We start from the raw sequence: 15,129 nt of genomic DNA, 5'->3' as shown, positions 1-15,129 counted from the left end.
AATGCAAGCTTCCAGAAGGGCAACATGCTTACATCTGTCGCAGTGGTATACATCCTGGAGCCTTTGCTATATTGTTGTATACATGTGGCACGCACTGCATTGCAAAAAGCCTTCAATATTGCTAGTATACATTTTCCCAGTTACAATAATATTACTAAAAAGAAATTTCAGATGTTACGTACAGGTTGATGACTCTCCTGTTTTCAACTAATTAACTCTTTTTAACTCACCACTTAGTCCAGACCCACTTGGTCCAAGTTCCAGCAAGCAAAAAGGTGGCAAGCTCAGAAATTAGTTCTACAGAAAATTATAAAGGACCTGTATTACCTGTGACCAATTAACAATTTCCCTGAATTAGTAGCATGAAAGTAGAAAATAAAAAAAAAGGAGGTTTAAAAAGTGACAGAAAAGATGTTTAAAAGCTGCAAGGAAAGACCCCAAATAGAACCTAAAATGCAAAACACAACAATCATTAGTCAAAAGCAAAACTGTTTTTCACTCTCCACTCAATTCCCACTCTTCAGCTTCTAACCAGCAAATCTGGCTGCTGCTGGCATTGTGTAAAAGGGCAAGGTTCTCTTCTCCACATTGACACTGCCAGCGTATTGAACCATACTGCACTCGGTCCACCATCTACTACATAATCTACTGAACACGCCCATTCCCACTTACTCCAAAAGCATTTCTCTTAGGCCTGCTCCCTCCTACCCTTTCCAAGCAAGCCAAAAAACTGGCAAGAGACATTCTTACAGTATTGTGCTGTTTGGGGTCCTGACTCCTTACACTGGAGAAAAAAGAATCCTCCTCCTGCAGTGGAACTATATGCTAAAATCAAAAATGTAGAAACCTCACAGCACACCTCAATAACACTTTTGATAAACACAATAAGATTTGGGAGCCCTGGCATGTCAAGGAAGACTCGCCCTAACAGGATCTCCATTGGTCTCGGTATATGTTGCGAATTTGTTCTATTTTTTGTCCTGTGTGAGGTGCAATTTTACCGCAAATTTCAGTTGGACACAGCTGCAATTGATGTTCTAGCCAATGGAATCATGTTAATGTCTAATGTAAAAAAAAAAAATGTCAATTTCCTGGTTTTTGTGGAGAGTAGTGTGGTGGAATTCGCAGATATCTGAACCAACAATGCGATTCCAGAACATTTTACATTGATGTCTATGGAGACTAAATTCGCAACGCTGTAAACTCGCACAAAACCTTTTTATTATCGCATCGCATTCATAGAGGAATCGCAACCTATAGATGTAAACAGATGTTATTGAAAACAATGACTTTTTGGATGACATGCGAATTTAGGCTTTAACGCATCACATTCGTTATCAACTGGCACAAGTCTGAACGAGGCAATTTATATATATATATATATATATATATATATATATATATATATATATATATATAAAGGGTTGAGGAGTCTGGCGCACTCTTTATATTCTACACTTTCCCCCATTTCTGTTTTTGTTGTATACACTTTGAAACGCCTGGCTTGCTTTGCATCTTAGGAGGTATGACTCCTGAAGACTATGGATATAGGGTTTTCCTACACCTTTATACTTACTGTACAAGAGCAGGGGTCAGTTATGGTGTGCATATTATAAGAGTTCTCTACCGCTATGCGCTGTATGTTGTAGCCTCGGATATTAACTTTTTTGCTTACGCGATTGCGTTTTTCCCTAAGGGAAACTTTGGCTACAAATAGTCGGCTATCAGAGATTGTCTATTACTACAAAGATGCTTTTTTTCTCTGTAACCCACTCGATTGATGCTCTACCAATGTAGTTGTGTTGTACAAAGCGCTAAATAATTAAAATATTGTTCAATGAAAAAAAAAATTGTAAATAAGATTACATACTGGGGTCGAGAGGCTTCCGCTTGATCTGTCTGGAGTTTCTCCCCACCCTCCACTTCCATTGTACAGTAAACAATTCTGTTAGGGGCCACCGATTTCAGTCCTTGAACTTCCATAATAACAATCTGTAAGTAGACAAACACAATTAAAATAAGAAAAAAAAAAATTAGATATGCACCTCACGTGGACCTAAATTACATTTTTTAAAGCAGACTAGACTAAAAAAAACTATTTTATTGCTGTGTTCCTGCAAGGGAGGTTTAACTTCACATCCTGTACCAATGATAACACAAGTGTGAATGGTAAATGACTCCTTATTGGGGACACAGTCAGCATTCAAAAACTGAATACGGATAAAACTGCGCAATAAACAACACCCAAATGAACTCCCAATTCCTCTAATTCAGCCAGCTGCTAATAAAATAAACACCCCAGTGCTTTTAAAATAAAACGCTCACTTCTACATACAATCATACAAAAAAGTGAATAAATATGCCTCTCAAATATAAATGACATTTTTGTGATATAGGCAAATTGTTTAGGCTAGCTGACAAGTCTGCTGGGAAAAGTTTGCCTGTTTGTGACGTGCACTCCCCTTCCATGTGCACCTTACTGCAAAGGCTAGTTATAAATTTAGGTGGTTTCCATCTTTTTGTATAGCTTGTTTGCTGGATTTGGCGTGGGGACACATTGGACGCCTTCAGTTGCCGTTGTGCTCTTGCTTGGTGTCACATGTGTTCATGTTCCTTTAAGAAGAGTGGGCTCCCCTCCAGGCAAATCTGCTTTTAATTTATCCACTGCTATATATGCTCCAACTTGGAGACTCAATAATATATACTTAGGACCAAAGTACAAAGAGGAGCCTTAATGTAGGCACTGTGGCTTCCAAATTTTTTTGCAAATGTATGCAAACGCACACTTTTTTTGTCAACATTGTGTCTGTTTCCGATGTGCATTGCTCTTCCATATGCACCTTACTGCAAAGACTAGATGTAAATTAGGGAGCTTGCCATCCTTTTGTATAACTTGAAATATAGTGCTTAAATAAAATAAGCACATATAAGTTTTACATAGTGAAGTTTGTGAGCCTTTAATAGTATAACTGTAGTCCTCTTTCAATTCCCCCAAAACAATTCCACCACATGCTCAATGTGACCTTGAAACAGATTGAAGGCGCAACAGAATATATTAACCGCTTATAAAAAAGGAGTCATATGGTGCTTTTCCCTACAGGGCAAATTGAACGGGATGTCAAAAACGGTCTCTTCTCCCAGGACAAAATAGATTCTCCTCTACTCTCTTAGACCCCTTTCACACTGAGCCACCCATAGCGTCGGCGGTAACACTTTGCTATTTTTACCGCCGATGCTATGGGCAGATATGTGCTAGCAGCCGAGAAAGTGTTTCAATGGGCAGCAGTGGGGGAGGAGCGGTAAACACACCGCCAGTGGCGGCTGGTGAAGTTTTAGGATGGGGGGGCGCAAGACCCTGCCCCTCCACAATTGGCCCCTCCCACTTCTTGTAAACCACACCCCTTATATAATCCACCTACTTTGTCCGCTGTATTCCACTTCCTTCCACCCATAGTTTCAGGAGTATGCAGCTCAGCATCACAGGACAGAGTATATAGCCCCAGCATCACAGATCATGGTATATAGCGCAGCCTTACAGATCGGCGCAAACAAACTGAAAAATTACATTGATAGTAATGAAGGACTCTAAATGAGCATTTAGCAGGTGATTATGTGTCATTCCTGCTAGATAAAATATAGAAAACTTTAAAATGTTTAAGTCAATTGTTAAAGAATGCAATAAATGTACCACAAATCAGTGATTTTGTTTTAAAACAGTAAACAAACTTTATTGCACAACAAACAGCAACCAAAAAACTCGTAATCAAAGTAAAGATGACTGAATACAAATGAACGCCACATTCACACCAGTATAATTATTTGAAAATAAATTTTGCTCGCCTTTCTTTCTGGCTTGCAAATTTTTCAATGACCTTCTGGTTGAAATCAGTCATCTCTGTCACCACTCTCTTTTCCATGGACAGCATGGCCAATGCATTCAGCCTTTCCTGGGTCATGCTATTTCTCAAAAAAGTCTTTATCCTTTTTAAGGTTGAGAAGCACCTCTCAGCTTCTGCTGTGGTCATGGGTGTGGTGATCAGGATCTTCAGAAGAGTGACAGTCTCATTAAAATCTTCTTTAAGATTGTTCTTCATAAACAGCTGCAATAGGGCCACAGCACCATTACATTCTTTGAACTCGTCTGTGCGGTAGATGAGACCAAGCTCTGTCTTTAACTTGCTTTTATTGAGCAGTGGATAGGCCTTCAAAGTATTACTCAGTGCATCCTCCGGAAACTCCATTGCGTACTGTTCAAACTTGTCTGCTTGAAGCAAGGTGGCACTAACAAGGTGGTTTGTGAAGGAGAAACGTCGCATGGTGTGCAAGAGTATGGTATCGCAGACCTATGGATTGAAGGAGAAAAAAAAATTATGTAGTGAAGACAAATGTCAATGTCATCTCTGTTAGCTCCCTGAGCATCAGAAATGCAGGAAATTTGACAAACTGATCTCCCTTCACAACTTAAAAATAGTAATTTTAAATGTTCAGTTTTAAGTTATAAAGGGAGATCAGTTTCAGTGGTTTTGAATCCATAACTTCTCAGAACTAAATACACATGAACAAGACATTCTTTGTAAATATGTCAGGTTTCATGCATTTCTGATGCTCAAGCAGCTAACACAGATGAAGGCTGTAATACTCATGTTATCCACTAGAGGGAAGAACAAATCCTTTTAGATCTCATCATTTTTATATATGAATATTGTAAGAAAAATATTTTTCTTTACAATCTTCATATCTATAACAGCTATCAAAAAGAAAAATATTGCAATAAAAACTCACCTCAGATGCAATGCGTTTATGTTCTCCGGTATTCAGCGAGCACCGACTCCTCGGTTGAGAAACACCTTGACTGCTTGGGCCAACCAGGGATGGGATAGAATCTCTGCAAAATGTATGAACAATAATAATAAAAATAAAAATAATAATAATAAAAACAACAACACCACATGTAAAGGGAGGAATACAATTACTACCTGATCTTCTGTATGTCCTTCTGGAACTGCTGGATGCTCCCCTTAATGTGGACTGAATCTATATCCTTTTTCTGGAGTTTGGCGTAGAGGAGGTCCACATGGGGCATGATGGTGTGGAAAAGCGTCAGAAAATATTTAAAATCCTGATCATCCAGTAGCGCGGCAAAGCCTGCTGCCACGCTCATGGTAATAGGGTCAAAGTCACCTGAGTCTCGGATTTCTTTAAAACAGCGGATGAGGTCCTCTCTGTGCTCAAACACCGTATTGATGGCACGGCTGTGGAAGTTCCATCTGACACTGCTTGATGTCGGTAGTCTATGGGCAACTATTTTATCAAGCACATCTGTGCGCTTGGGTGATCTGGAAAAAAAGCTGGCAAATCCTCCAAGGTTTCCAAAAAATAGTCTCACTTTGGGCATTTGAGAAGTGGCTTGTTGCATTATTACGTTCAGCTGATGTGCATAGCAGTGGATATAATGGGCATTTGGGTACACATCTTGTATCTTCTTCTGAACACTTGCAGTGGCACCCCTCAACACGCTCGCTCCATCATAAGCTTGGGAGATCAGCTTATGTTTCTGATCCTCTGGAAGGATGACAGCAAGGCGCTCTTGTAGTGCTATAGCGATGGAATCTGCTGTAGTAGACTGCAGAGGAATAAACTCCAAAAACCTCTCCTGCACGTGGTTTTTGGCATCAATGTAGCGCAGTACAATTACAAGTTGGCAATAAGTGGCAATATCCATGGTCTCGTCTGCCTGGATTGAGATAAAATCACTGCTCCGTGCTTCTTCAATAATGTGCTCCTTCACAACAGACAACATACAGTCCAACAGCTCGTTCTGCACAGTTTTTGAAGTTCCCTTAAAAACAGTGGCATTCTCAAGGTGCTCTTTCAAAACTCCATCAAGAGAAGCAACAAAATCTACCAAGCCACGGAATATGCCAGGATTCTCTGATCCCTCGCTCTCGTCATGGCCACGCAAAGCCAGCTCAAATGCACCACAAAATTTCACACAGTCTATTATTCTAGACAGGATGTGACGATTTTTTGTGACCTCTTCATTGTGTCTTACAACGGCAATTCTGTTGCCTTCATTTAGCTGTTCGCTAATGCTACTATTCCCAAAAAACTCAAGCTTCACACGGTTGTCCATATGGCTTTGGGTCATTTGATGCCGCTTGCACTTGTCGGTGAGATGTTTTAGGTCGCAAACCCCTGTTGAAATCCACAATTTGTCAGTGCCAGGACTTTGAAAGAGCAAACAGGGAAAACAATAATAGGCATTGGTCACATCACATCCAGCCAGCCACCTCCATTTGCTATATGAAGTGGGGGAAAAGCTTTGAGTGTAAACTCGACCACGATCACTTGACCTCTGCTGTATTTGCATTTTGGGTTGATTTGGTCCAAGCTCCTTTATCCTCTTTTTTTCTTCATAAGAACGCCTTGTGAAGGGAAATAGTTTCAAAGATGGAACCGAATTTTCAGTCATTTTGACAAAAAAAAAATCCACAATGATCAGTACAGTACCTATGAGTCAAATGAGAATCTGGGTAAGTTTAAAAGAGAGATAGGTACAGCAGCCAAATGCAAGTTTATATTTCTTCAAATGCAGCCTCACTGTGCACATCATATGCAGCCTCCCTGTGCCCATAATGAGGGTTTCCCACCTGTAAATCGCAAGTATCTGCATTCTGCACCCTATAAATTAGCACATATCTGCATTCTGCACCATGTAAATAGCATATATCTGCATTCAGCACCCTGTAAATAGCACATATCAGCACCCTGTAAATAGCACAGATCTGCATCCTGCACCCTGTAAATAGCACATATCAGCAACCTGTACATAGCACATATCTGCATTCTGCACCCTGTAAATAGCACATATCAGCAACCTGTACATAGCATATATCTGCATTCTGCACCCTGTAAATAGCACATATCAGCAACCTGTACATAGCATATATCTGCATTCTGCACCCTGTAAATAGCACATATCTGCCTTCTGCACCCTGTAAATAGCACATATCTGCATTCTGCACCCTGTAAATAGCACATATCAGCAACCTGTACATAGCATATATCAGCAACCTGTAAATAGCACAGATCTGCATCCTGCACCCTGTAAATAGCACATATCAGCACCCTGTAAATAGCACATATCTGCATTCTGCACCCTGTATATAGCACATATCAGCAACCTGTACATAGCATATATCAGCAACCTGTAAATAGCACATATCTGCATTCTGCACCCTGTAAATAGCACATATCTGCATTCTGCACCCTGTAAATAGCACATATCTGCATTCTGCACCCTGTAAATAGCACATATCTGCATTCTGCACCCTGTAAATAGCACAGATCTGCATCCTGCACCCTGTAAATAGCACATATCAGCAACCTGTACATAGCATATATCTGCATTCTGCACCCCGTAAATAGCACATATCTGTATTCTGCAACCTGTAAATAGCATATATCTGCATTCTGCACCCTGTAAATAGCACATATCAGCAACCTGAACATAGCATATATCAGCAACCTGTACATAGCATATATCTGCATTCTGCACCCTGTAAATAGCACATATCTGCCTTCTGCACCCTGTAAATAGCACATATCTGCATTCTGCACCCTGTAAATAGCACATATCAGCAACCTGTACATAGCATATATCAGCAACCTGTACATAGCACATATCTGCATTCTGCACCCTGTAAATAGCACATATCTGCATTCTGCACCCTGTAAATAGCACATATCTGTATTCTGCACCCTGTAAATAGCACATATCTGTATTCTGCACCCTGTAAATAGCACATATCTGTATTCTGCAACCTGTAAATAGCACATATCTGTATTCTGCAACCTGTAAATAGCACATGTCTGCATTCTGCAACCTGTAAATAGCACATATCAGCAACCTGTACATAGCATATATCAGCAACCTGTACATAGCATATATATGCATTCTGCAACCTGTAAATAGCACATATCAGCAACCTGTAAATAGCACATATGTGCATTCTGCACCCTGTAAATAGCACATATCTGCACCCTGTAAATAGCACGTATCTGAATTCTGCAACCCCCCAATCAGGTCAGCTACAGTGCTACACTATACACATGGCAGGGGGGTGATGGACACAGCAATCAACCCGCCCCCCCCCCCCAGACTAACACAGGGTGGCAGGGCAGTCAGACAAACTCCTCCAGGCTCCAGCCTCTTCTTCTTACAAGTACAACACTACTACAAGTCCCAGCATTAAAAAAAAAGGAATGGCCACTCATCCTCCTTGTAGTTCTCCATTGTTTCCTGGGGCTCAGGTACATGCTATCCGCCATCTTTGTCCAGTTTTTCTCACTGCGGGGACTTGTAGTCCCATAGATGGTGGATTGCATGCACCTGAGCCCCAGGAGAAGATGGAGAACTACAAGTAACAGCAGGTTAGAATATAAGGCTCCTAGGTGGATGGGTGTCCGATGCAACCAAGCACACATGTATGCAGTTCAAGGCAAATAAGCATATATGTATTACATGATCAGATTAGGTGACTCACCCTAATGAAGGGGAATCTCCAGAGGACTTATATTACATCTGTCATTTTACAAGGCCATGTATGGATCAACATACCAGAAAGACAATCTCACAAACAAGTGGGCAGATTCCCAAAATATTGGTATACAGTGACCTCAGACAGTATGCTATCAAAATACCGTATTTATCGCGGTATAACGCGCTCTGGCGTATACCGCGCACCCCCAAAGTGGCCCCCAATCCTGTGGGAAAAAAAGATTGTTTTTTTGTACTTACAGTTTTGGTGTCTTGCGCGGCGTCCATCTGCGGCCTCGTCGGGTCCGGCGTCCTTCTGCGGCTTCGGGTGTCCTCTTCGGCGGGTCCGGCGTCCATCTTCGGCGGGTCCGGCGTCCATCTTCGGCGGGTCCGGCGTCCATCTTCGGCGGGTCCGGCGTCCATCTTCGGCGGGTCCGGCGTCCATCTTCGGCGGGTCCGGCGTCCATCTTCGGCGGGTCCGGCGTCCATCTTCGGCGGGTCCGGCGTCCATCTTCGGCGGGTCCGGTGTCCATCTTCGGCGGGTCCGGTGTCCATCTTCGGCGGGTCCGGTGTCCTTCTGTGGCGTCCTCCCGCTCGTTTCCCGCCACGACTTTGAATACTGCGCCCGCATATAGCGAGCGCAGTACACTCGTGAATCTTCGGGCAGGCTCGGGCGCCTCTCGCACTGACGTCCTGTACGCTCAGGACGTCAGGACGTCAGTACGAGAGGCGCCGAGACTGCCCGAAGATTCACGAGTGTACTGCGCTCGCTATATGCGGGCGCAGTATTCAAACTCGTGGCGGGAAAGCGGGTATCGGCGTATATCGCGCACCCACGATTTTGCCCTGATTTTCAGGGCAAAATAGTGCGCGGTATACGCCGATAAATACGGTATATAGGATGTATTGTATATAAAACAGATTGCAAAAAGGCAAAACCAGTCCATTTAAGGGTCCTTTCACACTAGTTCATTACAAGTCCGTTTACGGACTTGTAATGAATCCCTATGGGATCGCGTCCGTTAGCGGATGGAGCATCCGCTAACGTCCGCGACCATCCGCGTCCGTCGGGATCCGCTTTTGCGAACGGAAGAAACCCTATTTTTCTTCCGTCCGGCGGAACGGATCGGATGCAGACGGACAGACGGTCCATCTGCATCCGATCCCCCATAGGGGAGAGCAGAGACAGGGCGGTCTCTGCACTGTGTGCGGGGACCGCCCTATCCGCCGACAGCTCAGCAGGGATGACGGATGATTCCCGCTGAGCTTTGGCGGACACACGGAGCGGACACAGAAACGGTCCGCTCCGTGTGAAAGGACCCTAAAACCTCCAAACACCACAAAAACCAATGTTGTTATTATGTAATTTAAAATTTAATACATACAGAGCCCAAGCTCAAACTCCTATGAGCGGGTGGGGCAGGATTAGATAACACCACATGAATACCTTTTTCCCTTCAGATTGATACTCCTTTGAGTGGGCGATCCACTGCCACTGCCCATGTGTTATCTGATCCTGCCCCCCTGGGGAGTGATAGGTGCATGCAATCCACACCCATCCACCTCCTGCTGGGACTTGTAGTTCTCCAATCTCCATCTTCTCCATGAGCCTCAGGAGAAGATGGAGAACTACAAGTCCCAGCAGTCTAACTACAATAACAGGCTCAGAGGTGGATGGGTGAACATGCAGTGAAGGATTGGCTTGATCACCCCCAAAGTCATCAGCCCGTGCACTGCCGGCGCTCAAAACAATTTTAAGTATAGGATTTTTTTTTTTTTTTTAAGTTTCTTAAAGGGGCCACTGAAAAAAAAAAATATATATATATATATATATACACATATATATATATATATATATATATATATATATATATATATATATAAATATATATATATATATATATATATATATATATATATATATATATATATATATATATATATATATATATATATATTGTGCCTACAGGAGGGGGGGCGGCGCCCGGGCGCCCCCTATGGGCGGGCCGCCACTAAGCCTAATCTGTATTATTCTAACCTATTTTATTCATGAACTTTGCACTTTTATTTAGCATTACTTTTTCTCATGAATTTAGCACTTGATGCACCTTTATTCATTGGAATCACTGGCTATTTAACGCTGAGTCTTTGCACTCAGTTACACTTCACGCCACCATTTGGAGGCTATTACTCATTATATATTGATTTTATTTTATTTCCTTTGTGTTGTGGTTACATTTCCATTTATATCACCTCAGAGCCTTATTGAATGTAAAACCTGCTGGGACTTGTAGTTCTCCATCTTCTCATGGAGAAGATGGAGATTGGAGAACTACAAGTCCCAGCAAATTACACATACAATAAGGCTCTGAGGTGGATGTGTGTGGATTGCATGCACCTATCAATTCCGGGGGGGGGGGTGCAGGATCGGATAACAGTGTTATCTGATCCTGCCCCCCCCCCCCCCCGGGGATTGATAGGTGCATGCAATCCACACACCCATCCACCTCAGAGCCTTATTGTATGTGAAACCTGCTGGGACTTGTAGTTCTCCATCTTCTCATGGAGAAGATGGAGATTGGAGAACTACAAGTCCCAGCAAATTATACATACAATAAGGCTCTGAGGTGGATGGGTGTGGATTGCATGCACCTATCATGGGGATTGATAGGTGCATGCAATCCACACACCCATCCACCTCAGAGCCTTATTGTATGTATAATCTGCTGGGACTTGTAGTTCTCCAATCTCCATCTTCTCCATGAGAAGATGGAGAACTACAAGTCCCAGCAGGTTTCACATACAATAACAGGCTCCAATCGGGATGGGGATCAAGTAGTGCAGGATTCTTGGCTTGATCGCCCCCAAAGTCATCAGCCGTGATGTGACACAAAAACCCAGGCAGGCATCCATCGGCTTACCTAGCCGACCGTTCCGCTCGGGCTGAATGAAATGATGTGCGCTCCCGCGTGACGTCACTTCCGCTTTTCGTCTAAAAGACGAATGGCCGGAAGTAACAATGCTCCCGCCTCCCAGCGCCAATAGAAGCACTGTCAGGGGGACGGGAAGCTCATCAGCGCTTTGCAATGCGCTCGATAGGCGGGGATTGAAAAGCCGCATATGAAGCACCATGTATGCAATCTAAAGATTGCATTGACACGGCGCTTCATAGGGCAATGGTGGCCGGCGCTCAAACATTTTTTAAATAAAGGGAAAAAAATATTTTTTTCAAGTTTCTTTCTTTTCTTTCAAGGGGCAACTGAAAAAAAAAAAAAAAAAAAATTATATATATATATATATATATATATATATATATATATATATATATATATATATATATATATATATATATATATATATATATATATATATATATATATATATATATATATATATATATATATATATATATATATATATATATATATATATATTTTTTGTGCCTACAGGAGGGGGGGCGGCGCCCGGGCGCCCCCTATGGGCGGGCCGCCACTGCACACCGCTCCAAAGATACGGCTAGAAGGACTTTTTTTCACATTCTTGCTAGCTCAACGCTTCAGTGTGAAAGCCCTTGGGCTTTCACACTGAAGCGTTACGCTAGCAGGACTGTAAAAAAGTCCTGCTAGCCGCATCTTGGGCTTTCACACTGGAGATAATGGAGCTGCTGTTTGAGGGCAGATTGCAGGCGCTATTTTTAATGCTACAGCGTTAAAAATACGCCCTCAGTGTGAACAGGGTTTTAGTCCTTGGCTCAAAATTGACACTTCATTAGTGCTGTATTTCTTGGAAGCAGTAAATAATAATCTTTATAGTATCACTTAAATTTCAGCATTAAAGAAATCAACATATTAAAAAAACCTTCTATGATTACAATGTCAGATGTACAGGAACGTAGTATACTGCTCAAGGTATTCACCCTTAAAGTTTCACCTCCACTGCACAAGCAAAGGGTGCTGGCCCTGTATGCAGCAGGTGGTCTGGCGTAAAAGAAGAAAGGCCGTGATGGCCCCACTCCAATAAAAACACCTTTATTAGAATCCAAAAAAGCATTACAAAAAAAAACAGAGTCCTTACAGCATTCCTCATCTATCAACTTGCATACTCTGGACTAGTGTCACAGGATTTTTTGTATGTGCATAGAGACCGTCTCAGTATCCGCTCCAAAACCTTGTCTCTCTTCAAAATATGCTCTAATTGGTGTTAAAATAGAAAACTATAAAATATTTAATATTTGAGTAATGATATACTACATCAGGGCTCAAAATTTCAAGTCCTGAGCCACTAGCCAGACCTTAAGAGTTACTCGCCACCAGTTGCCCCACCCAACCTCTCCCCTGCCCCACACCTAAGTCCGCCCCTAAACACGCCCTTGTAAATTATCTCATGAAATTACACTGTTAAATGTTTTCAGCAGAATTAAGTTCAAAAAAGAAATAAACAACTTTAACATAAAGTATATCAGTACCCATCAAATGCAGCCTCATTGTGCCCATCAAATGCAGCCGCACTGTGCCCATGAATGCAGCCTCACGGTGCCCATCAATGCACTCTCACTGTGCCCATCAATGCACTCTCACTGTGCCCATCAATGCACTCTCACTGTGCCCATCAATGCACTCTCACTGTGCCCATCAATGCACTCTCACTGTGCCCATCAATGCACTCTCACTGTGCCCATCAATGCACTCTCACTGTGCCCATCAATGCACTCTCACTGTGCCCATCAATGCACTCTCACTGTGCCCATCAATGCACTATCACTGTGCCCATCAATGCACTCTCACTGTGCCCATCACTGTGCCCATCAATGCACTCTCACTGTGCCCATCAATGCACTCTCACTGTGCCCATCAATGCACTCTCACTGTGCCCATCAATGCACTCATTTTAGAGGGCCCATGTGTCACCCCTGTACACCTGGATAGGAAGAGGGCCGGGGGCAGCATACAGAGGAACCGATCCCCTCCATTTTCCCATCCCCGATCCCATTCCCCCCATCACTGCTACCACTGTCACTCATCCCAGCCCCATGCTTCAGGGGGCCCATGTCTCACCCCTGTACACCCGGATAGGAGAAGCAGCGGGAGGCATATAGAGGAACCAATACCCTCCATTTTCCTCCTGCAGTCACAGCTATTGGTTCCTCTATATGCCGCCTGCTGCCCCTCCTATCCGGGTGTACAGGGGTGAGACATGGGCCCCCTGAAGCATGGGGCTGGGATGAGTGACAGTGAGCGGTGGTAGCAGTGATGGGGGAATGGGATGGGATCAGTGGTGGTGGGTTGGATGGGGTGAGTGGAAGCAGTGGTGGGATCAGTGGTGGCTGTGAGGGGTGTTAGATCACTGGCAGTGGTGACGGTAAGGGGTGGTGGTGGAATCAGTGGCGGGCATGGTGGGATCGTGGTGGTGGTGGTGGTGGGATCAGTGGCGGGGGTGGTGGGATCAGTGGTGGTGGTGGGGGATGGGATCAGTGGTGGCTGTGAAGGAGGTAAGATCACTGGCAGTGGTGACGTATGGGGGGTGGGATCGGTGGTGGTGATGGGATCAGTGGCAGGGGTGGTGACATCAGTGGTGGTGGGTGGGATCGGTGGCAGGGGTGGTGACGTCGGTGGTGGTGGGTGGGATCGGTGGCAGGGATTGGTGGCAGGGGTGGTGACATTGGTGGTGGTGGGTAGGATCGGTGGCAGGGGTGGTGGGATCGGTGGTGGTGGTATCAGTGGTGGGGTTGGCAGTAAGATCCAGAGGCAGAGGTGGTGGTGGAGGATGGCACCGGGGATAGGGATAAGATCTGTGGTGGTGAGGGGGGTCAGTAAGAGGCAGAGGTTGGGATCAGCTGCACTGACTATTATGTCACTTACTTTCTCAGAAGATTCCTTCCTCTTCATCGTTGCTCCCATGCCTCTAGGGACGCTCCTGTGTCATGGGATGAGAGCTCCTCCCCCTTCACTGCATTGGTGTCAGCTGGTCAGCTGACTTTCCCTTCCCTCTCCTGAGGCTTTGCCTTTCCTCAGCGAGCAGCGGACCCCCCCGCGCGCAGTGTAACAAGGTCCCACACCTCTGGCTAGGGAACACTGATACTTTCACAAACGCCGGTCTAGGGGGGGGGCGGGACCTTGTTACACGCGCCGAACAGAGACAAGCCAGCTCATTCAGGGCGAGTGAGGAGCGGGGTGGACCAGGCTGATCGTTTCCTGGCTAGAAGCTGTTTCCAGCCAGAGAACACACAGCGGGGATGTCACGCTGTGTGTGCGCAATATAACAATAACAAGAGGAGGAGAGAGAGGGAGGGGAGCGCTGCAGCCTCCTCACCTCAAAGCCGCGCCAGCAGTCCGGTCCTGCCGCTGTGTGTTCTCTGGCTGTTTCTAGCCAGGAAACGATCAGCCTGGTCCACCCCGCTCCTCACTCGCCCTGAATGAAATTCCACTCGCAATTTGCGAGCAAAGAGTGCAAATTTTGAGCCCTGTACTACATAACAAAATATACTCACGTATCATATAACCCCAAATGATATATTAATATTAGGGCTCACAGATGTAAATAAAAAAGCTGAATAAATAAGAGTCAATAAAGGCTCCACATGGGACTCCTGC

The 15,129-nt window shown here is 44.2% G+C and overlaps 1 protein-coding gene across 15 annotated transcripts in view; it reads right to left on the bottom strand.

Annotated features, from left to right (window-relative positions):
* The window catches only part of CADPS2 (calcium dependent secretion activator 2), a 777,539-nt gene that overhangs the window by 636,500 nt on the left and 125,910 nt on the right, over positions 1-15,129 (bottom strand). For all 15 annotated transcript variants that reach the window (XM_040343717.1, XM_040343721.1, XM_040343726.1 and 12 more), the window contains exon 6: positions 1,871-1,992. In XM_040343717.1, the coding sequence (XP_040199651.1) occupies positions 1,871-1,992 (122 nt within the window). The remainder of the gene's footprint in view (positions 1-1,870; positions 1,993-15,129) is intronic.

This window comes from Rana temporaria, chromosome 3 (assembly GCF_905171775.1).
Source record: "Rana temporaria chromosome 3, aRanTem1.1, whole genome shotgun sequence".
Taxonomy (NCBI): domain Eukaryota; kingdom Metazoa; phylum Chordata; class Amphibia; order Anura; family Ranidae; genus Rana; species Rana temporaria.
The sequence above is the reverse complement of the archived record's forward strand: the minus strand, read 5'-3'. Positions and strand labels throughout refer to the sequence as shown.